General features: G+C 38.9%; 2 protein-coding genes and 1 long non-coding RNA gene across 5 annotated transcripts in view; 1 reads left to right on the forward strand and 2 right to left on the reverse strand.

Annotated features, from left to right (window-relative positions):
- The window catches only part of kdrl (kinase insert domain receptor like), a 44,335-nt gene extending 40,345 nt beyond the window's left edge, over positions 1-3,990 (reverse strand). Inside the window, exon 1 of the mRNA XM_085432272.1 lies at positions 3,479-3,990. Coding sequence (XP_085288398.1) covers positions 3,479-3,542 — 64 coding nt within the window. The 5' untranslated portion in view covers positions 3,543-3,990. The remainder of the gene's footprint in view (positions 1-3,478) is intronic.
- Positions 3,991-5,677: 1,687 nt separating this feature from the next.
- Positions 5,678-8,056, reverse strand: LOC146717874 (uncharacterized). Its single transcript, XR_014915156.1, has 3 exons — positions 8,006-8,056; positions 7,808-7,902; positions 5,678-5,858 (listed from the first exon to the last, which is right to left on the reverse strand). It is a non-coding gene; the product is annotated as an uncharacterized LOC146717874 (long non-coding RNA).
- Positions 8,057-9,717: 1,661 nt separating this feature from the next.
- On the forward strand, positions 9,718-21,325 carry tex11 (testis expressed 11). Of its 3 annotated transcripts, none has more exons than XM_085432292.1 (29): positions 9,718-9,906; positions 11,038-11,150; positions 11,447-11,531; positions 12,015-12,094; positions 12,178-12,258; positions 12,368-12,487; positions 12,715-12,795; positions 12,919-13,004; positions 13,081-13,138; positions 13,230-13,325; positions 13,411-13,492; positions 13,737-13,815; positions 13,947-14,098; positions 14,268-14,353; positions 14,650-14,787; positions 14,944-15,046; positions 15,174-15,298; positions 15,852-15,937; positions 16,576-16,629; positions 16,710-16,780; positions 16,892-16,969; positions 17,081-17,151; positions 18,638-18,751; positions 18,963-19,029; positions 19,205-19,354; positions 19,463-19,571; positions 19,675-19,795; positions 20,383-20,550; positions 20,895-21,325. In XM_085432292.1, exons 1-29 carry the CDS (start codon positions 9,879-9,881, stop codon positions 20,964-20,966), a joined length of 2,754 nt encoding a protein of 917 aa, XP_085288418.1. In that variant the 5' UTR covers positions 9,718-9,878; the 3' UTR covers positions 20,967-21,325. The 3 variants fall into 3 exon arrangements, with proteins under 3 accessions (XP_085288418.1, XP_085288426.1, XP_085288436.1); XM_085432300.1 differs by having other exon boundaries at positions 9,719-9,906; positions 16,740-16,780; XM_085432310.1 differs by lacking the exon at positions 9,718-9,906 and adding an exon at positions 10,037-10,263.

The raw sequence follows: 21,325 nt of genomic DNA on the forward strand, positions 1-21,325 counted from the left end.
ACAATAGTGAACAGTCTCTGCGATGAGATTTCACGATAGCGCACTGGTAGTTTATGTAAACAAACGTACTACACACTAACTTATTTTTATATTTTCTCTCAATTATATGTTAAAAGTACTTTAAATGGTATATGATACTACTCTGTCATCTGCTATGAAGCCAGACTAAAAGGCTAAACCTGATCAATATCCAAACAAAAAGTGGAAGGGGGAGAGGACGGATTTACCGCTAGAGTACATGAGTCAGCTTTGCCATACTGTGACCCTGGCAAACAGAGTGAAACAGTAGTGAATAGTCTGTCATGGATAGTGCTATGGTAGCTATTGTAAAACAAATGCAATACACTATTCACTAACCCGTTTTTGCATTTTCTCTCAACAATATACTGAAATTACCTTCCAGGGGGATACGATCCTACTGTCATCTGTTAAGAAGCTGGACTTAAAAGCTAAGCTTGATCTGTATCCTTCAAATCTGAGTTTGGGCGGTCTAAACATCGCACCTTCTCGGGGTCACGCTGCTGTCCTGCTGCAAAAGTGTCCGTGACAGTTCACTGCAAGTTAGACTGACAAAATATTCAAGACAAACTTTATCAAACCTTTGACAAGACTTGACCACCTGCCATAATAAGAACCAGCTAACAGTGCTCTGGCTGTGCTACTTGTGTCCTGGAACATTCTCACATGCAGAGTCCTACAAAAACCCTACACTTTGCCAACTGCAAGGTTAAGACAACAGTTACAGAGAAAGCCTTTTTTATTAGCCGTGTATAAGCCTTTAGAGGTTTGGAGGCAAAATGCCCCAGACTCCTCTAAAAAAAACAAAAAAAAAAAACAAAATAAAGGAACATCTGGCCGTGATGGGCGGCCACTCTAGGTTATATGAAGCTGTGTAGAGCCAACAAAGAGGGTTCTCCTGCATGAGACTCCTAAATAGTAAACCCAGAGGATTCCTGTTTTATAATGTATGATTAAGACTAAGAGGCAGACAGAAGCTCCTTGAAATCGAAATCCCATGCAGGATTCAAAGAAAATATATTGCTGGTTCGAGGTGGATAGGTCTAGCATGGAACAGATGCTGGAATAATCCAGAAAAGCAACACAGTTCAATTTGTAAAGCTGAATTTCCCAGTGTAGGGGAATGACGTTTTCTGCTCTGCTGGTAAATCTCTCACTCCAGGTTAGTGTGTTTGTGTGTTTAGGATGTGTTTTTCTTGTGCTGCCTGCATGGAGCCAGATGTACTGCCAGTGAGCAATGAGCCCCCACTGCACTTGGCTGACACGTCATCACTCCCATTTTCCAGTCTTCAAGTGTCCACGCGGGAAACAAAAAAATACTCTGGACACAACATCAACCCCTCTCATCACAAGACTGTCTACACTGCAGGAAAAAGAAAGAACTGACAAAGAGAGTGTTGTATATGATAAGCAACAATAAAAGGACAGCTTCCACTTTCCATTTCACCCATCTCCTTAGTCACTGATGTGTCAGTTATAACTTTCATGGCAATTTTCTTTCCTAAACTCAGGGGTGTCATCTGACTAAATGTAACTCAGAACCCAGAATAAAAGAATCAGTCCAACACAAGTGATCATTTCAATTATATATATATCATTACATTTAAAGTAAAACTCCATTGTATGAGTATTCCTACAGGCATCATATCTCAAGTGACATCCAGAAGGGTCCACTGAAAAAAGATTATCTTGCTGACATTTGTGTGAGCTGTTGCGCTTCAGTTAAATTGGTGTCAAAAGGTCAGAACGAACATATGTAACCTGTGCTCATTTTGAATAAGAAGCAGCTGCAAGTTAAAAATTAAGAAATCAGCAAATACAGTTTTTTTTCCCTTTTCACTCTAAGCCATCTTTAAAATTACTGGGATATAGGTGGCTGTTGTGTAACAATAACCCAGTCGAATGCTTGCGCATCACTCAGTGACTTATAACTTTGCTTAGTTAACGATGACACCGTGACATTCTCACAACTATTCACCAGAAAAAAACATCTTACACATCTCTGAATAAACAGAGACACCTTGACGACCATCAGTAACTAATGTCTCTACCAGTCAGTGGCTCCTGTACTGAAACAATAGCCCCTTTCCTCCTTGCTATTGTCTTGTGGATGAAGTTTGACATAGTTGAACGTGAGCACAAGGAGCTCCGGGAAGAAACCTTTGCTCAGGTAGCGTGTCACATTTCCGTGACCTTTACTAGCCAGAACAATTCCAGGCTGCCTCTCTTGTCCCTACATCCGCTTCCTCCTCTTTGCGTCTTTCCCACGCTTTGTGAGTGGACAGTGAAGGAAACCTACTCAAAAAAACAGTGTGTGTGTGTGTTCAGTAAAAGAGGTTGAATGTGAACACTATTTCCTTTGTTTGGATGGGCTGTTTATTTTGAAGTGGTGAGGAAGCCTCAGTTTGTATCTCTGTTGCACACTGGACTGGACCTGGCACAAGGTGAAGGAACATGCCAGATTTACTCAGGTTTTGTGGCGTGAGACTGAGACAATGGAGTTGACAGGACTGTCAGATAAAACATGACACAATGTTTAATCCTGTCCACGCACACATACCAATTGCAGGAACCTTTCCTTTCATAATTTATAACAAAGTACTGACATGCAAAATATTCAAAGTATCTAAGAAAGCACACAAAAATAGACCATTCTGACAGACCATTTACTCATCTCAGTAAATCCAGTCATATTAAAATATAGAGCCCGACTAATCGCCTGTTATGAATCCACGCATTTTACCGTACTAACAATCTCCCAATGACAGACGACCTCTAGGGGCTTGTGTGAAAATTGCAAACTCAATAGCAGAATGATGATTTTTTTCTGTTGGCGCATGATCTTCGAAAATGTGCAAATAATCTGCGGTCATATCCATACACAGAAATCATTTTACACCGCAGCTGGGATCAAAGAATAACCCGCCAACAAAATCAGCTCTTGGTTGCAGGTCAATTAAACACCGGAGAAATTTAAATTACTATAAAAAAGAAAAAGAAAAATAATGCTAAAAAAAATTTATTGTAAAAATTGGCAGCTCAGGTGGCAGAGCAGGTCAGCCAGTAATCAGAAGGTCGGTGGTTCGATCCCAGGCTGCCTCCTAGCTGCATGCCAAATATCCTTGGGCAAGATACTAACCCCATGTTTGCCTACTGGTGGTGGTCAGAGGGCCCGGTGGCGCCAGTGTCCGGCAGCCTCGCCTCTGTCAGTGCGCCCCAGGGCAGCTGTGGCTACAACGTAGCTTGCCATCGCCAATGGGTGAATGACTGAATGTAGTGTAGCGCTTTGGGGTCCTTAGGGACTAGAAAAGCGCTATACAAATGCAGGCCATTTACCATATCTCGTGTTTTTAAATATTATGCAATCAGTCTTTCATTCACTGAAGGGAATTAACAATCAATCAGAAAGTCTGTTCTTTCACTCGTAAATATATAGTGTATGTAAACATGAATGACTCACCTAATGTTAGAGATAAAAAACACAAGATGACTGCGACCCGGTTGAAGCAGTCAGGTGGTGCCATGCTGCGAACTTCCCCAAAGTGCAAACCTTGTGATAAAAATAAATGCAATCGAGTCCCTGTTTGTCTCTTTAAATTCCGGCTGACTGCGAGTCTTAATTGGCCTATAAAACGCCTTTCATGAATCCCCAAAAGGTTCAGGTGCGCAAGGACAAAGCAGCAGTAATTTCCCCATATGCCTGCACGCGATTCGCGGGGGAGCTCTCCTGCGCTGCTCGGCAGTCCAACTCCCGGCACCGGCGCACTATCCTCTGGGCAGGTGCAAAAGTAGTAAAAGGAGAAAAAAAAGTTAAATAAAGGAAATTAAATCGGCGGTAAAAAATAAAAAAGTTGAAGTGAAAAGTACTTCAGCTCTGGTGCTGTGTTTGGACTCAAGAACGAGATGAATGAGCTCCTGCGCCTTGTACCCACTGTATCTCCTCCCTATCGCCTCTGTGCAACACTTACAGTGCCGTCCAGACGTGACACGTTTAATGGAGCCACACACAGACGGAGGACGCGACGTCACTTTTGTTGAGGAGGGGGAGGATGGGGGAGGAGGGGACGACTTCTTCATTTTAGCTACTGAGGGGGAACAGTAAGTCATTGTTCTGAGTTATTCCCACTATAACTGTGCAGGGGGAAAAAAAGATGGAACAGAAACGCAGTCATTGCACGTATCTTATCATTTAGGAAACTCCACTCAGTTTTTCATACCTGGCAGAAGCTCCCTTAGACACTAGAGATACTGAGCTACCTTAGAGTCTTAATGAGTATGTTTTCAAATTAAATTCACAAACCTATAAAGGGAGTTCTTCAATCACCTATTAGTAGGGAGCAGATGCTCTTCAGAAGCATAAACCATCTCAATTTCTTTCTGAAATAAAATCTTCTGGTGCACGAAGTCTCTTATCTTTGACTTTTTATCCACTATCACACTGTACTCTCTTAGTGTTAAGGAATTTTCCACATCCCAACTGCCATAACTGAAAGGCTGTTGTGCCCAAATGTTGTTGATTAAAAGCAGTCTGCTTTAGTTAAAGCTCTTGTTAACATTGATTCATTACATATTTTTGCAATTTTTAATTATAAAATAAATTAGCATGCTATGTATTTATTTACTTAACTGACCTTTGTGTGCAACACTGATAAAAATCAACCTGTGTACCTGAGGTTAAAGGTAATTGCATTTATCTTGACTGGAGAGAAAAACAAAACAATGCAGTGCAAACAATCACTGTGATATCAGCTTGAATCTATCTGCCCAGGTTTGCAGAATAAACATTTGTTGGATTTATTTTTAACGTCAGAAACAGGATGCACTTCTTTTTATATCAATGTAAATAATCTTCTTTTGTCCGGCCGTACCCTGCAGTGTGTGGATATGCTGCAGACTGTTTTCTTTTTATCACAACAACAATCACTTTGCTGTTGCAGGTCATACTAGCAGGCATTGTAAATAAGAACATCCTGCCCTCACCTTTCCGCCCACAACAGGAATCCACAGCTACCATTTTGGCTCTGGATCGGAAGTAGTGTTGTGTGCTAAAGGTGATACACGAGGCAAATTGAAATGTAATGTAAACCAATTTTCCGACCTATAGCAGGAGAACTGTGATGTGGCACATGAGAGCATGGGAAACTTGGCCATTCCAATGCTGGTAATCCTTATGCTAACTGGGAGTTTGAGACCACACTGTCACAACTAAAGAATTCAGCAATTTCCTGCCCACTATCAGTACTTTAAGTCACAAACAGCCAAAGAAAGAGAAGCTACAGACAAGTTATTGCTCTCTCTCGTGATTTCTTTCGAAAAGGAAACATCATATTGAAGGCTGCACTGATTTATTTCTACCAATTTTTAGATTATGACTGTGGGAATTTCACTTTGGGAAATTTGGGAAGCAAGAATTGAACATTTTATTATTAGATGATAAACTATTAGCTCATGCATTGTAAGAGAGCAATAACTTGTAAAGTGTATAAAATTGCAACTCTAATTTTCTTAGTTTGTTTCCATATTTAAGCTTTTAAAAAGGGAGACATTCCCTTTGGGCTAGCAGTGCAACAGATAAGTCTCCTGATGAACAATTGCTGGAAGTTACAAGCTGAGAGGGGTGGATTTAAAATGATTTATTTTGGAAGCTGGTGCTCAAACTGTGGGGGACTAACTGGTTGTACACACATCGCATGCAGTCTTCCTTTTGTTCGTCTTGGGTAAATGAACTAGAAGAAATGTCCTTTCTGAGGAGAGTAGTAGACAGCGTCTGACTGCATGCTCCGTCAAGTGACTGTACTCTGACATGAATGCAAGTAGTGCCAGCATTTCCAGACTTCAGACTGAGGGTGTGAAGGCAAAATTAGAAGTACAAGTTGATGAAAACTTGCTTAGTTACACTTTTCTAGTACTGTACCGGACCCCCTCCCCCCTCCTCCTACATTCAGAACAGTTTTAATTCTTTATGGCATAGATTCAGCAAGATGCTGGAAATATTCCTCAGAGATCCTGGTCCATATTGACATGATAGCAGATTTGTAAGTTGCACATCCAAGACGGAAATCTCCCAATACACCACATTTCAAAGATGCTCTATTGGATTACGATCTGGTGACTGTGAAGGCCATCTGAGTGAACTAATTGTTATGTTCAAGACACCAGTTTGTGATAATAGGAACATTGTAAAATTGTGTGTTGTCAGCTGGAAGTAGCCATCGCAGGATGGGTAGTAATAAAGAGATGGCCCACACCAGTATACCACCACTATCATCATCAGTTTTTGATACAAGCCAGGATGGATCTATGCGTTAATGTTTATATGAAATTCTGGCCCTACCATCTGAATCGCTCAGCTGAAATCAGGACTCATCAGACCAGGCAACTTTTTCCAGTCTTCTCTCTAATTTTGGTGAGCCTCTGCGAATAGTATCCTCAAGCTCCTGTTCTTAGCAGACACAAGTAGTGCCAAGCATGGTTGTTTGTTACATCTTCTTCAAGGCTGGATATGTTGTGAATTCAGAGATGCTTGTCTGTATACCTTGATTCTAACGAGTAGTTACTTGATTTAATAATCATAGTTACCTGATTCTCATTTACACAGGTTACGTAAATGCTTTAAGTTACTGCCATATAAATGGCCCATTAGATATTTGTGTAATCCGAAGCAGAACCTAATGAAGTGGCCAGGTAGTGTGTTATACTATGTTAGCAAAACTAATACTTGCATAAATTTGTAATTTTTAAGTCCTGGACAGAAGTTTGCAGAAGTCAGAGGATTTTTGGAAACTGTGTTACTGTATTAGGATCAGTAACACAGTTTCCATCTAGTTTAGCTCCATCTAGTGTTGATTGGAAAAAAAGGACAGGACTGGGAAAGGCTACATCTATAGCCATATTTTTTTTTTCTCTTAATGGGAAGCAAAAATGGTTTAATAAATATATTGATAGAATTTATGGATTAAGTGGGTTTTGTTGACTTCACACACCAAATGAACACTATTTTATTTATTCTGAACATTTGCCCTTCCAAGTATTCCATGCTACTGGTTTAAAAAGTGGGTACCTGCTTTCCTTTTAATAGAAAGTATTATTATTCCTCTGTTTTCTGCTCCCTTTAAGAAGTCACCACAGCTGACAATCTCCCTCAATCTCAACTTATCCCTACCATGCTCTTATGTCACCCTCTGCATATCCTTCTTCAGTGCATGCATGAATCTTCCTTGGGGTCCTCTTGTTTCATACTTAACAACCTTTGCACACCTAAACAATCTTGCATTAAACACATAGCCCCGTGAAAAAGAAAGCAACCCCCTCCAGCAGCTAAATATGTTCACCTGGCCTCCAAACTCCCCAGCTAATAATCAAGAATCCCTGGGATATGCCGTAATAACCCTGATCCACACAGACCCCACCCTGCAACACGCAGGATCCAATTTCCCATTGCCAGACACTACAGGATGCCCCCACAGTTCCCTTGTTCACACTCCAATGGGTCAGAAGTGTTCAGGCAGCATAACAGCGGTCCTATACAATATTTTGCAGATGGTTTTACAGCCATGTTGTGATTTCTTGGTATTCCTGTAGTAACTTCTTGAGCTAAATACAATATACTCCCCTAACAGAGACATATGGAAACTTAGGCTTTCATCTTTTTCTTTGATTTGAATTGCATGCATACATATAAAAATAGGAATATTTCAACTTTTAGAGAGAAAACATTCACTTCAATGAGGAGACTAAAATATCTAAGTGAGATGTCAGTGTTTCATTATGTCATAGTGCTTTTGCCTACCTTGGTACCTTTGAGTATCAAAAAGGTATGAATAAGGGTGGAAGTTTGATTTGGGAAAGTGATGAATCTGTCAGAGGGCACTTTGTTCTTTACACCTGTAAATGGCAGTAAAATGGGAGTCTTTTTAATACTATTATTAATGTTTTGTGTGATTTGAAAAAGAATCATAATTCAAGTTGAAAATTGAAAAAGCCTTACCTGATCTCCTCTTTCTGCTTAGCTCTGATGCCCCCTCTTTTCCTGATACCTGTTGCCAGAAAGAAACCGGAAAGTTTTATGTACTGTGACTTACAACTAGATTTTTGGTTTTACACATAAGATAAATTGTTTTGTAACCATAATATCAGAAGGAGTTGGCGAGATAATATTACAGTCGCATGTCCGTCTATGATACCTATGATATTCTGACTATGATACCTGTATTAACAACCACAAGTAGAGACACCTGTACACTGAAAAACAGAACAGGTCTCTGTTCATGCATTTAGAATTACTAATAAAAAAGATGGATGTGCTTTTGTGGTAACATTACAACTTACAGTCCAAATACCAATTGACTATTTTTTTATTTGTTGCCTGGCAAGCTCTCTTTTTCTGTGTTATCCTGATGTCTATATCTAAAACAAATAATAAACCCTTAATTTCCCACACTAGTTACTATAAGTACAGGTAATTTAATCTACTTGCCAAGCATGTGATGACTGGAAAATGTCATTTGGCAATAAATGTAAACAAGTGCGCTAAGCCAGTCTTATAAGGCTTCTTAGATTTACCAAGAAATAAGGGCTTATACTTTTTTTCCCCCTTTTTTCCTTCCTTTATAACAGTAAGTATAATATCAACCATAGACTTTATTTAAGAGCTACTGGTGCCAACATGCGATCAATACCAGTTAGTGTTGGCAAAGTTAAAACTTAGAGCACTCCCTGTCAAAACATTTAGTTTTTGACAGAACTCCATTATCTGTAAGCAAACTTTGATTTGTACACTGCTAGCAATTCAACTTTGCAGTGAGTTGAGCTGACCTTAAAATGACTGAAAAATCAAATTTAATATGACTTTACTGCCTTATTTTATGTTCCCAGAAAGCTAAAGCCCTGCATAGCCTGGATCATCTTGTGCTCCAGTAGATGACCCTTCTCTCAAAAGTCCTTGCTGATTCTTATTTCTGTTTTAATGATTTTTAAATTGAAATACTACATAAACATAAGCCATATACATAAAACACTACACAACACATACATAGACCAAGGTAGATAATGGAAATGAAGGGAAAAAAAGACAAATCATTTTCAACAGTTACATTTCTTTGACCTTCATATCAACATAGTGTTGCATCTGCAAATATATAGAAATCTTGCTTTTATAATAAATATTTCTCTTTAAACATGTCAAAACTGTGCAGTTTTCCTTCTTTCATTATATTGTATAGAAATCCGAATGCACACAATAAAATCACAACTCAAGGATTTGATAATATAAATGTCTCCTCTAGTTTATGTTCTTTTATAACAGTTTTATATACCTTAAGAGTCAATTTCACCTAATATTTATATAACCTTGTTATCTGATACAATTGGCTGTATGGGAATGGGAGGTATTTTCTTTTTAGTGTTTTTCCATGTGTATTTTATGATGGGCTACATAAGTACAATAGCACTCATCTGTGCTGCAAAACAATAATCTCTAAAAGAAGTTAGTCCCAATCTCCCCATTGCAAAGTTTTGAGATGAACTGTAGGTCTTGTAGGACCTTGCCCCTCTAGCAAATAACTTTCTATAGAAGATGGGGATAAAACAGTAACCAACAGAAGCCGTCTTTATCCCTTTGTTTAATAGTATTTGATATTTGTCACACCTGCAATTATTATCAAGCTAGTATTAGGAACAGCTTAAGGTAGGCAGAATAATTCCCTCTATTGGAGTAATAGCTATTTTCAGTTGTTTTGCTAACCTCGCTCTCTTTTTCGCGGGCTTTTGTGATCGCTGTCAATCAAATGCCAACATTTCAGTGAGGAGCTAGCTGCTAGCACCTAGCCTGACAGATATTTTTATTCCACAAAAAGTTAGACATGGAGGAACTTACCTCAACTGTGAAAAGTGAGTAACTGACTCTTTCTCTTGACCCACCTATTTATTTATTAAAGTGTTTTTTCGAAACCATATTGGGTACCAACTGGAGCTGGAGCTTAGTTGTTAATTTAGCTTCCAACCTAGCTAATTCACAAATTGTTAAGTTGCATCTATTATCTGGACGCCCAATAGCTAATAACAGTTTTGTGCCTCTGGTATATTAGCTAAATGTTACTCAGGCCATGGAAGTAATAGTTATTTTTCTAAAAGATAAAGGGAACTAAACAGGCAAAGTCTGAAAATCCCAAAAGTTGTATTATTAAAACTTACTGCTGTTGGGACTATAGCAAGAAAACGTTAGCCAGCAGGCTGCCATCTACATTTGTAAGTACAAATCTACACCTGGGTAACAATTTGAAACTTTTAAAGCAGTTTTTAATGGCGAGTACATTCTCTTTATTCAATGGGTAAAAAGGGTACTTGAAGACCTTATGTGTATTTCAAACAGGGTCTTAGAATTTTTAAAGAAACTGCTTTGTTATAGACTTTTTATACATTTTGTGCAGCCTGATAATACAGATGATTAGAGGCATAAAACTGGGGTTCATGTTATCCACTAAACTGCTCGTGTTATCTTGGTCACCAGCCACAGTGAATTATCGTTATATTTTACATTATTATAACAAGCTAGCCCTCTAACTTGCTAATATGTAAATGAATACTTTTTTAAAATGGCAACTAATTAACCTAATTTGGGATGTATGACTCATACTTCATTTTAGATTATATTCTACCTTAAAAGATGAACAATCATTAATAATTGTCTTAATATTTCAGTGCTAATAGCCTAACATTAAGACACAAGAGAATATCTGAATTATTTTTGAAATGAGAAAGGACATTAATGTAGTCAAACTGGATTTTAAGACAGATTTTTAACTTAAACAAAAGAATAAGAAAGTGGGGTGCTCTCCATGTCCCACACTTTATTGTCTTGCACAAACAGTATCTGGTTTTCTTTATAGTGTAGAAAATTCGGATATTCTTATTGCATGAAAAATCAGATGTCACTTTTCACTTCAGAAGACAACATGTCCACTGTTACCCTGTTTGTGTCCTGTCAACGTCTGTTTTTGTTGACTTTTTTTTAATACACAGGTCTTACTGAGCTCCTGCTGCAAAAGCAGCTAACAGATTATGATGAAGTGATAGAGAAGCTCCTCTCTGAAGTCCCTGGACTTGAGGCTATGCCCAAAATACCAGATCCGCAGGTAGACAAAAACATGCCAACTTGTTTAACTATACGCCACAAGTCAGTAGTGATGTAAAGTTATAGTATAACTATAAAACCCCCCAAAAAATAAAATAAAATGAAGAATTAACAAATACTTATTGAATAATTTTTTTTACACCGCTAATATTCTTGTTGCTGAATTAATCTAACCTACTACAAGTTATATGACTGTTGCAATAGTTGCATGAAGTTTAAAGACTTTAATTTAATGTAATATTGTTAATACTCATATACAAGAAGCTGGCATAATTTTTTTTGTTGTCGTGTTTACAGCTGGAGGAGTGTGCCATCAAGCTGTGGAACTGGGGAGTTACTAAGAATGTGGGTGTCACAATAAGTACAATTCAAAAAGCCCAAGGTAAATTTGTATTTGTATTGTTCCACCCCTTATTTTTTGTATTTTGCTAGGAAAATAGGAAATATATACAGAAATGCATTTAAACATACAAATGTGCATGGAAATATATAAGACAAAAACTCAGTCTGTACTATTCTAACAAGTTTCAAAGTTAATATTTGGTATGAGCACCTTTATTGTTCAACCCATCCTAAATTTTAAAGGTTTTTGTAATTTCTTTAAGTAGTCTTCAGGAATAGTTCTCCAGGCTTGTTGAAGGAGATTCAAAGCTCTTCTTTGGAAGTTGGCTGCCTTTTTTCAGTTCTCTGTCAAGATGATCCCACTTTGATCCCATTTTGACTTTAATAATATTGAGGTCTGGACTCTGAGGAGGCCAGTCCAAGACTGATTGTGTTCCACTGTGCATTTTTCTATGCTTTATTACAGTGGTAGTATTTTGGGATCTTCTCTCCTCACATTCAAATACTCTCACTATGCTTACAGTGCGTCATGTTGCATGCAGTCTGTTGTACTGCTGTGAGCCTGAGAACCCAACAGAGGGCACCATTCGCAAGCAGATTCTGGTAAGCAGTACTGAAGGCAGCCTCTGTGAGTGCCCAATGTTTCAGGAGGACAAGGCATGTTTGTCAGTGTCTAATCTTTACAGATGGCCAGCAAAACAGGGAGAACCTGGCTGGACTGCAAAAATCCCCAGATGGCAGATAAATACTTAAGCCTTGCTGTCAAGGTGAAGAAGAAAATAACACTCATACTGATAGTCTCTTAATTCTGTGTAGGTTTTGAAGCAAACACAAATACCATGTTTTTAGAAATGACTCAGAATCTAATATCTCCAGAGCCTTGAAATCCTCTACAGCCAACTGATGTCCAGAGGCAATGGCACAGCTGACATCAGTTCATCCAAGGAGGATGTGGAGAAGGATCTACTTCGAATTCTCTCATACCAAGCAGAATCGGTGAGCTGTGGCGCATGTGATGTTCGACACCTTCGATGTGAATATTTGTTCTTGTGATATTTGGCAGCTTAGGAAGTGCCATTCTGACAGACTTGCAGTGTGAAGTGTGAGACAGCTAAAATGTGAACTGAGAAACAATGAGAGGGGTAAATTTCTGACAGCTAATAGGGAGTATTATATTGTTTGCTGACATTTAATTATAAGTTCAGATCTGTTCTCCTTTACAGGCCATAACTCAAGGCAATAACAAAGAGGCTGTGGCCTACATTCAGCGTTGTAAAGACATGTTGCTGCGACTACCAAAGGATGTAAGAAAAAAGGCCATCTGTTGCTATTATAACAACACTATATATTGATTTTTCACTTTTACACTACATATTGTTATGGGATGTGTGGGGGATGTTAACTGTGATTATACTTTCTCAATACAGACTGCGTACCTCTCCCTAATGTGCTACAACTTTGGAATAGATGCTTACAATGTGAGGAAGTATGAAGACACTGCTTTTTGGTTGAGGTAATATTCTAATGTTCATTTTCCCAAGAAAAATGTTGATAAAGGTTGCAATCGAAGAGAAATGTTTCCGTTTCAGTCAAAGCTATGATATCGGGAAAATGAATATGAAATATGGCCCTGGATCTGAAGTTTTGGTAAGACAGTACAATATAAACTTTCATACAAACATGACTGTCATTTAGAATTACAATTGTAATAAAAGTGATGTTAATTTCCCTACAATAGGCCAAGGCTTTGCGGCTCCTCGCCACTGTTTATTTGGAGTGGGACTGTGAGAAGTTTGCAGAGAAGGCGGTCAACGCTGTGAGCTTAGCAAACAAGGTAAAACATTAGGAATCATTTTTAGATTGTTATTTATATAAGCAGAGGAATCTTCAGCTTTTCAGCTAATTGTGTAATTTGACAGGAATGCGTGAGCACATATGGACTGTACTTAAAGATCAAAATACTCCTGAGATGTGAGTCATCAGACAGTGACTTCAGAGCAGGTTAGTTGATACCACAACCAGAACATATTGAGTTATTTAGACAGAATTTGATTGGTGCTGCAGTGGGTTGTTAGTCTCCAAAGTGATAAAACTGTGGGTTAGGTGTTCTCTTAGAGCTGTTCTGACTACAGTAGCAATAGATACTTATACCGAGAGCCTTGGAAAGAGTTAATATGTCTCTGTAGATGACTTCAGCAGAGTTACAAATGCACATTAAAAAGCATTTTTAAAAATTCATTTTCAGGACTTAATGAGATGCTGGAATCAGAAGTTTCTCTTGAGCTGTGCCTAAGCACAGTGAAACTATTAATCTCTGAAAAGAGGTAAAAATCTTTGTTTGTATGGTAATAATTCCCATTAGTTTTTTGTAGAAATATATAATACAGAAAGAAGCATCTTTTTTTTAAGTCTCAGGCATATTTTATCGATCTGAATATGTCTGTTATTTTTCTAGAGAAGCGCTGGCTTTTGAGTATTTGAAAAGTGTGTGTCAGCACTTTGAGACATCCCCTGACCTGGGAACTGCTCTTGTCTTGCACATTGAGCTGCTGCTGCAGAGAGGCAAAGAGCTGCTGGGCAAACAGAAGATTGAGGATGTTATCACTGGTACTTTATTTTTGCTATCAGTACTATAATAAATCTAAATTAAGACAGAAAAAAACTAAATTGCATGACAAATACTATATATTTATCACTGCGTATAGTATTAAAAAGAATGAATAATACTTTAAATGTGCTACTGTATTAGTATGATCATTTTTTTACACCCACATAGGCCACTGTACAGGCAAACAGCTGACCACACAGGCTCTTACAAGTCTCCATGTCTTGCTGTGGGATAAAGCATCCAAGTACTTTGAGGTACACATCTATTCACAATGCATTTTAGAGTCCATACAGACATGCATACTTATAAGCATGTTCACAATCTGCAGTGTTGCTTCACAACAGGCAGGTGGCCACAAAAAGGTCCACCTAACCCTTGTTAGGTATTGTTTGATGTTTCCTTATAAAACAGCATGTGTATGTTAGAAGTTTTCCTATAGTGTTAGTTCTTGTTTTCTGAATTTCCACCATAAGTAAGTAGTTTATTTAGCATAGGTTCAGTGTAGAGCTTTACTTTTCACATGGACAAAAGTTTAACTTTGTGTTTCCAGGCTGGAAGCTATTCTGAGGCTCTTCAGTGGTATAACTACTCCTTAAGTCTCTTCAAGGGAGGTCAAATGGAGCCCAACTTAGCCAAACTGCAAAGAAACAGAGCTTCCTGCTTCCTAAAACTTAAGCAACTGGAAAAGGTAAGAGAACTTGAGGCTGCTGTAGTTGGTAATTTTAAGAACACCAGTATTTATATGTCACTAGTGACAACTGAAGGTGTCCCTGGCATATTTTTTTTTACTGTTACTGCATGCAAATATGTTTTCATCTGTATTAAAAATCTTAATTTTTGTAAGGCCAAAGAAGCAATTAAGGAAGCACAGAGATGTGATCCAGACAACATTTTTACTCAGTTTAGCGTATACAAGGTGGCTGTGCAGGAGAATGAGGCAGAGAAAGGTACCTAAAAAAGATTACTTACTGGGACTGGGGCGCTTTATAAATCATACTAGTGTTGCCATAATAACAGCAATATTTTCACCATATTATTTTTGATGATGTGGCTGATTTATTTATTTTTTGCTAGCCTCAGGTGCATTGCATGCAATGGGACGTCTGTCCAAGAATCCTGTAGCCTGTGAGGACAGACTGCTGGTGTCGGAGGATGCTGCTTCCAATCTCCTGAGTCTGGCTGCTCAGATTGCTCTGGAGGTAGAATTTATCACAGGACTCATTGCTCGTTTCTGTACACCAGTCCTTCAGTTTAGGTCTGATTGAGTTATTATTACATTTCCCAGTCTTATGATGATATAGCGCCTCATCAGTGCTATTTGCAGCTTGGACAGAAACTGGCAGTTTTTGTGAGTGGGAAGTTGATGAGGGATTATGTCCTTGTCACTGAACTCATACTGGTTCCTGTGCAGAAGGGGCTGAGAAGAATAGCATCACTGAGAAGATGATCGAGCATGTTAAACCTTTCCAGGAAAATGTCAAAGCCAGCTGGGATCAAAGATAAAGCTTAAATATTTTTCAACTCTTGTTCGTGTAGACTTATACTGCAGTCCTTCCTCAATAGTTACATACTTTATACTATTATACAAAAAGAGGTGTGACTGTAACTTTCCCCAGCTATTATAATCAATAGTTTCAGTTATTAAATCAGCTTGAATTTTCTTTAGTGTACTATGTGATTCTGATGCGCATCGATAAGTATTGGTGGTGGGTGGCATTAATGGTGATGAGAAAGTTTCTAACTCTGTGACAGAATGGACAACAGGAAACCGCCATGAAAGCACTGGAGATTTTGTGTGAACACTCCAAAGATCAAGCACAGGTTCTGGTTGCTCTGAGGTATGTGAAAACTTAAGGATAACCTAAAAAAAAGAAGCAACATTTTAACCTCACTTTTATTAAAATAGTATCTAACATGAATGATATGATGTGACAGTATGTAGCCAAAAACAGATTGAGTACAGAGCCTTACACATAAGGCTGTTATTAAATAAACATACAGTTACATACACTCATCATGAGCACAAAGAACATTTTAATTTGGTACTTTAATAATTTGAAACCCTGAGTTAATATTCATGGTAACTTAAAAAAATAAAAATAAAGCTTCCACTTGTGAATAATTGCGTTTTTTTTTATTATGTGCTTGCATTCTTATTGTCTTGATTTGGATGCAGTCTTAGATACGTATACATTTGATGCTAATATCTAACTTTGCTAATGGATATCATGTTTGGTTTTTGAGATCTGAAAATAATGACTCATGTTTAAATCTCGAATTGGGTCATGATGGTACTGCGTCACACATTTAGTAGAGGTGGCTCAGAGATTGTATTTAGTCTCATAGTTTTCCACACACCTCTATGATCCACTGACCTATATTCCCTCACATTTTCACTGAAAGTATGTCTCTGTATAATACAGTTAGTAGGTGAAAGAAAGGAGGTCAACGCCAATTTCTTCATTCATCTTTTTAGGTGTTTGGTTCGGCTTGTTCTCTCCACAATAGAAAAATTGAGTGATGAAATAAGGTGAGGCGAGAAAGAGGGAAAATACCAAATGTTTTCATATTTCAAATTGATGCTGATTTAACTGAAAAAAACAACAACAGATCTACATTTCCTACATTCATTCCATGCAGTGATGTAAGTCTGGATGTCTTGCTGCCGCATCTAAAAAAGGGTAAGTGCAAATCCATGAGGGTTTAATTGCATTGTGAGTGGAAGTGTCTCAACTACAGTGTCATGTGTTGTGCGTCATAACCCTCGGATGTTTTCTTTGCCGTCACTTCAGCTCTGCAGACAATTTCACACCCCTCTCACATGACTGTCGATCAACGCACAGAGGAAGCTAACTGGTTCAGAAAGATTGGTGCTAAGATTCTTTCTCTTCTTTTCACTTCAATCTAACGTGGTGTGCTATGACTTAAAATCTTGCAGCACCTTCATTTTGTCTGTGTGCTCATGTGTGTCCTTGTTACAGCTTGGAACTTGGCTTTGCAGTGCGAGAGCAGCCCTGACAAAATGAGAGATTTCTTTGTGCTCTCTTACCAGGCAAGTGTCCTTTTTAGCTTTGTCAGGTGAATTAATCAATGTCTGCTCTATGTGGGTGTAGATCAAAAGCACCTGAACAGGAATAAACATTGCTTTATAAATAGAAACGTATCAGTTTACACTCACAATAATATGTGTTCCTTAACCTTAGCTTTAATGGAATACATACCATTACATTTGGATCTATAAAGTTTGATTTCTGCCAGCGATTTTCTCATGTCTGATTTACATACATGCCCTGATGCCTAAAAGTACCCCATATACAATTATTTTGATCTTATTTATAAGAAATTCAACTTACTAGTGGGCGATCGTGACTCAAGAATTGGGAGTTCGCCTTGTAATCGGAAGGTTGCCTGTTTGAACCCCGGCTTGGACAGTCTCGGTCGTTGTGTCTTTGGGCAAGACACTTCACCCGTTGCCTACTGGTGGTGGTCAGAGGGCCCGGTGGCGCCAGTGTCTGGCAGCCTCGCCTCTGTCAGTGCGCCCCAGGGTGGCTGTGGCTACAATGTAGCTTGCTATCACCAATGTGTGGATGACTGGTTGTATAAAGTGCTTTGGGGTCCTTAGGGACTAGAAAAGCGCTATACTTACTTTGACTTTTGGTTAAACGTAGTCAGAATTTAAATACAGTATTTTAGAAATACTTTCCTACATTATATGTACAAAACTATGGACCCACCTACACATTACACTTACATGAGCTTTATGACCACTGATCCCCTCTTTGCACCTATAGCAACTTCCACGCTTCTGGGAATGTTTTTTGCAAATGTTGGAGTGTGTCTGTTGGAGTTTCTGTCCATTTAACTATGACTGATGCTGGACATCACAGTCTCCATTTTACTTCAGTCCTAAAGGTGTTTGATGATGGCAGCGAAGACCTACCACACCAAAAATTATCCAGCCACACGTTAATGGACCTGGCTTTGTTCTTTTGGGAATAGTTATGCTGGAAGAGAAAAGGGTCTTTTCCAACCTCTTCCCATAGATTTGGAAGTGCAGAATTGTCAAAAATGTCTTTGTAAGCAGAAGCATTAAGATTTCCCTTCACTACTGCTAGGAGGTCCAGGCAAACCTCAAAAAACAACCCCATAGCTTTATTGAATTCAGTGAATAAGAGGTGTAGCCTAATACTTTTGTCCATGTAGCGTATCATGTGTTAGTTCCTTTGTCATACGTGCTTAAATGTCTATTCACTGTGTCTAAATGTCTATTCTGACAGTGGCTGTGCTGTGTTCTTATTCAAACTGTAAAAACTGAGTCTTTGCTGCCTACAAACGAAATGAACTACAAAAATATAAGCCCACAGATTATGATGTTACTGGAAGATTTTTAAAAGTTCTATTTGTCTATCTGTACTTTGTGCCTACCTGTCAGTCTCAAACTCTTGAAAAAGAGAACTTGATCTCAATGACAGAGCTTTTTTAAATAAAAGAATAAATAAATATTAAGGCTACATGTGTGTTTCTACATGAACCTATAGTTCTCCCAGCTGTGCCCACCTGATCGCACTCTCCTCATGGGCCAGAGGACATGTCTGCTAATGGCTGCTGCTGCTTCTTTGGAGCTCGGCAGGAAGTCTTCTCACCCTACCCAGGTGTGCCACCCACTGCCCATCTCCTACATTTAGCACACTCTCACTCCACATGGATGGAAATTTACCAAGACCAGTGGAGAGGAGAGGTGACTAACAACATCATTGGTGCTAGCGTAGGTGTTTAATTTGAATCCCCCTGCCTTTGAAAAGGAACTAAACACTAGGTGGCGATGATTAATCCAGAATGCTTTGCATGTTTGTCTGGTTCCAGGAGTTCACTCAGACTCTGGAGCACATTCAGATCTGTTCAGAGGTGTGGAAAACCCTGAAAGCATCAGGTGCATTTAGCAGCTACACTATTCAAACTAAAAGCAATTTTTATTTGCAAAGTGTAAACTATTTAAAACACAGAAAAGGAGAGTTAAACACAGTTATATGTTATTAAAAAGCTGACATAATTTTTTAAGTCTACTTCATGAAATTGAGCTATAAAAATGTATTCTCAATTTACAGGAAGCTTTCCAATGGACCCGACAGACTCTCTACTACTGCTGTATGAGTTTGAAGCTCGTGCTAAACTGAATGATCCCATAGTTGAGGCAATACTGGAGTCTGTGTTGGAGCTTGAAAGTGTTGAACCCAAAATGTTAGAGACCATGGCAGGTTAAAAAGACCCTCTATTATTAATCATGTCTGTGCTGAAATACCTAAAGAAACACATCAGTGTTTTCAGTATTCACTCTATGCTCTAATTGTCTTTCCTTTATGTAGCCTTGGCAATGGAGCCTCCAGCCTATTTCCCTCTGCTGTGCAAGAAGGCCTTGAGGGTTGCTCTCTTTCTGCACAAGAAACAACCACAGGCTGACCTGGCGCACTGCAGGCACAACCATCACTACCTTTAGCATTTCATTAATGAGCATTTTTTTTCTTTTTAGATTTTTAATGAATAGGTTATTGACTATTTTTCTGTGTCCTCATCTTAGCAAGTGTGTTCACAGCCTTATCAAGCTGTCCCTCCCAAGTGGCGTGTCAGAGGTGGAGGCCCATGTGCTCGAGGAGGTGTGGAACTACTACGAGGAGGCCCTGTCTATCATTGCAGCCGCAGTGAGTCAGCACCAATCACACACCGACATCCCTCGGCTCCCACCTCCTGTTCCCTCCAACAGGAATGCTCCTGCTATATAATTCACCCCCTCTTTTCCACTCCATGCTTGCCTGCTGTTCTAGAAGCCTCTTTTTATCAATGGGCTATCAGCCGCACTCCAATTAGCAGATGCTTCCATTCACCACCCCTTCCTGCCAATTTGAATGTTAATGCGCTGTACAAGTTGTCACACTGCCGGTGAGCTACAGCTCTGAAAGAGACATGAAATTATTGAGACATTATGCAGCTTTAGAGGCAGCGCACATTTCCCCTTTCATATTGAGTTATTACTTGAAAGATGTGGAATTCTTTGGATCAAAGTAAATGGACAAGATTAAAGTGTTGTGAAATATGAATGAACCGTCTCCACTGAGTTTGTTTCATGCTCTGTTTTTATGACTTACAAGCATAAGTAAATGTTAATATACAAATGGACAGGATTTGATGAAAGTTTACTTGGCATTTGCTGCCTCAACCCACTGAAAATGATTTGTACAAGACAGTAACCCAGGTGGCCTTTTGAACATCTTCCTGCTCTTCTCCGTAGCCGGACGACTTCCCAGAGATGGAGACCTTGTGGTTGCTGACTCAGGCTTGGAACACTGGGATTTTGCTGTACAGCTTGGCTCAATACCCCGAAGCTGAGAAGTGGTGTGGCCTGGCCATGAGCTTTGTCCGCCACCTGGGATCTCTACAGGAGAGCTATGAGACACAGGTAGAGGACTGGTGGAGAGAAGGAAGGGGATGAAACACTGGGTTGATAGTAGCTTAAATCATCCTGCTGCTTTGTTAAATACAGATTTTTGGCAGAATTAAATCTACATGTCATTGTACAACTCCAGGGTTGCTCATCAAAATACACCAATTATAGTTTTGAAGTTAGCTCAAGGAACTTCACCAGAGGTGATCCTTTAAGTATTGCAGCTTTGTCAAGAGAAAAGTATGGCAATAAAACACAGTCTCATAAGGTTAAACTGGGACACAGCAATGAAAGTAACTGCTCCATTGTATAGAGGTATAAAAAGCTTAGTTATACAGCTGTTATTTATGTACCCACAGATGTCTGGTCTCTACAGCAAAATCCTGGACAGATTGGACAAAGCAAAGAAAAATGTCAACATGAAAGAATAGACAAACAGGTATAGGTCAGCTGTCGGGAGCCTGGTGCACGCCTGTTCTTCGGGGAAACCTACCTACGTTTATTCAGTTCAGTTTTCAACACCCTAACGTTCTCAATGTTATGAGAAACATTTACCAGAAATTCCAGTTTGGTATGTTCTTTTAAATTATTTTAACTGTGGTGTATTCTGGTAGACTAGTACATTCATTTCTGGTCTGATTCTTACCTGAACATTTGTTCTAAGCTCCTATCCATTAATACTTTTCCAACAGAAACTAAAAAAAAATAAATTAAATAAATCTACCACTGCAGTAGTTGTTTTTAAAGCCAATCTGTATCCCAAAGTAGAATAAAAGGCACATTAAAATCA

This window comes from Copadichromis virginalis, linkage group LG2 (assembly GCF_057382275.1).
Source record: "Copadichromis virginalis isolate Kocher_CV1m ecotype Utaka linkage group LG2, C_Virginalis_male_GT1.1, whole genome shotgun sequence".
NCBI lineage: Eukaryota > Metazoa > Chordata > Actinopteri > Cichliformes > Cichlidae > Copadichromis > Copadichromis virginalis.

Excerpts from the sequence above, each read along its gene's own strand:
- tex11 (XM_085432292.1), top strand. The coding sequence starts at position 9,879 with ATGGAGGAACTTACCTCAACTGTGAAAA. Across the intron at positions 12,488-12,714 it reads TCTCATACCAAGCAGAATCG|GCCATAACTCAAGGCAATAA; the intron begins GTGAGCTGTGGC and ends TCTCCTTTACAG. Across the intron at positions 18,752-18,962 it reads AGTCTTCTCACCCTACCCAG|GAGTTCACTCAGACTCTGGA; the intron begins GTGTGCCACCCA and ends GTCTGGTTCCAG.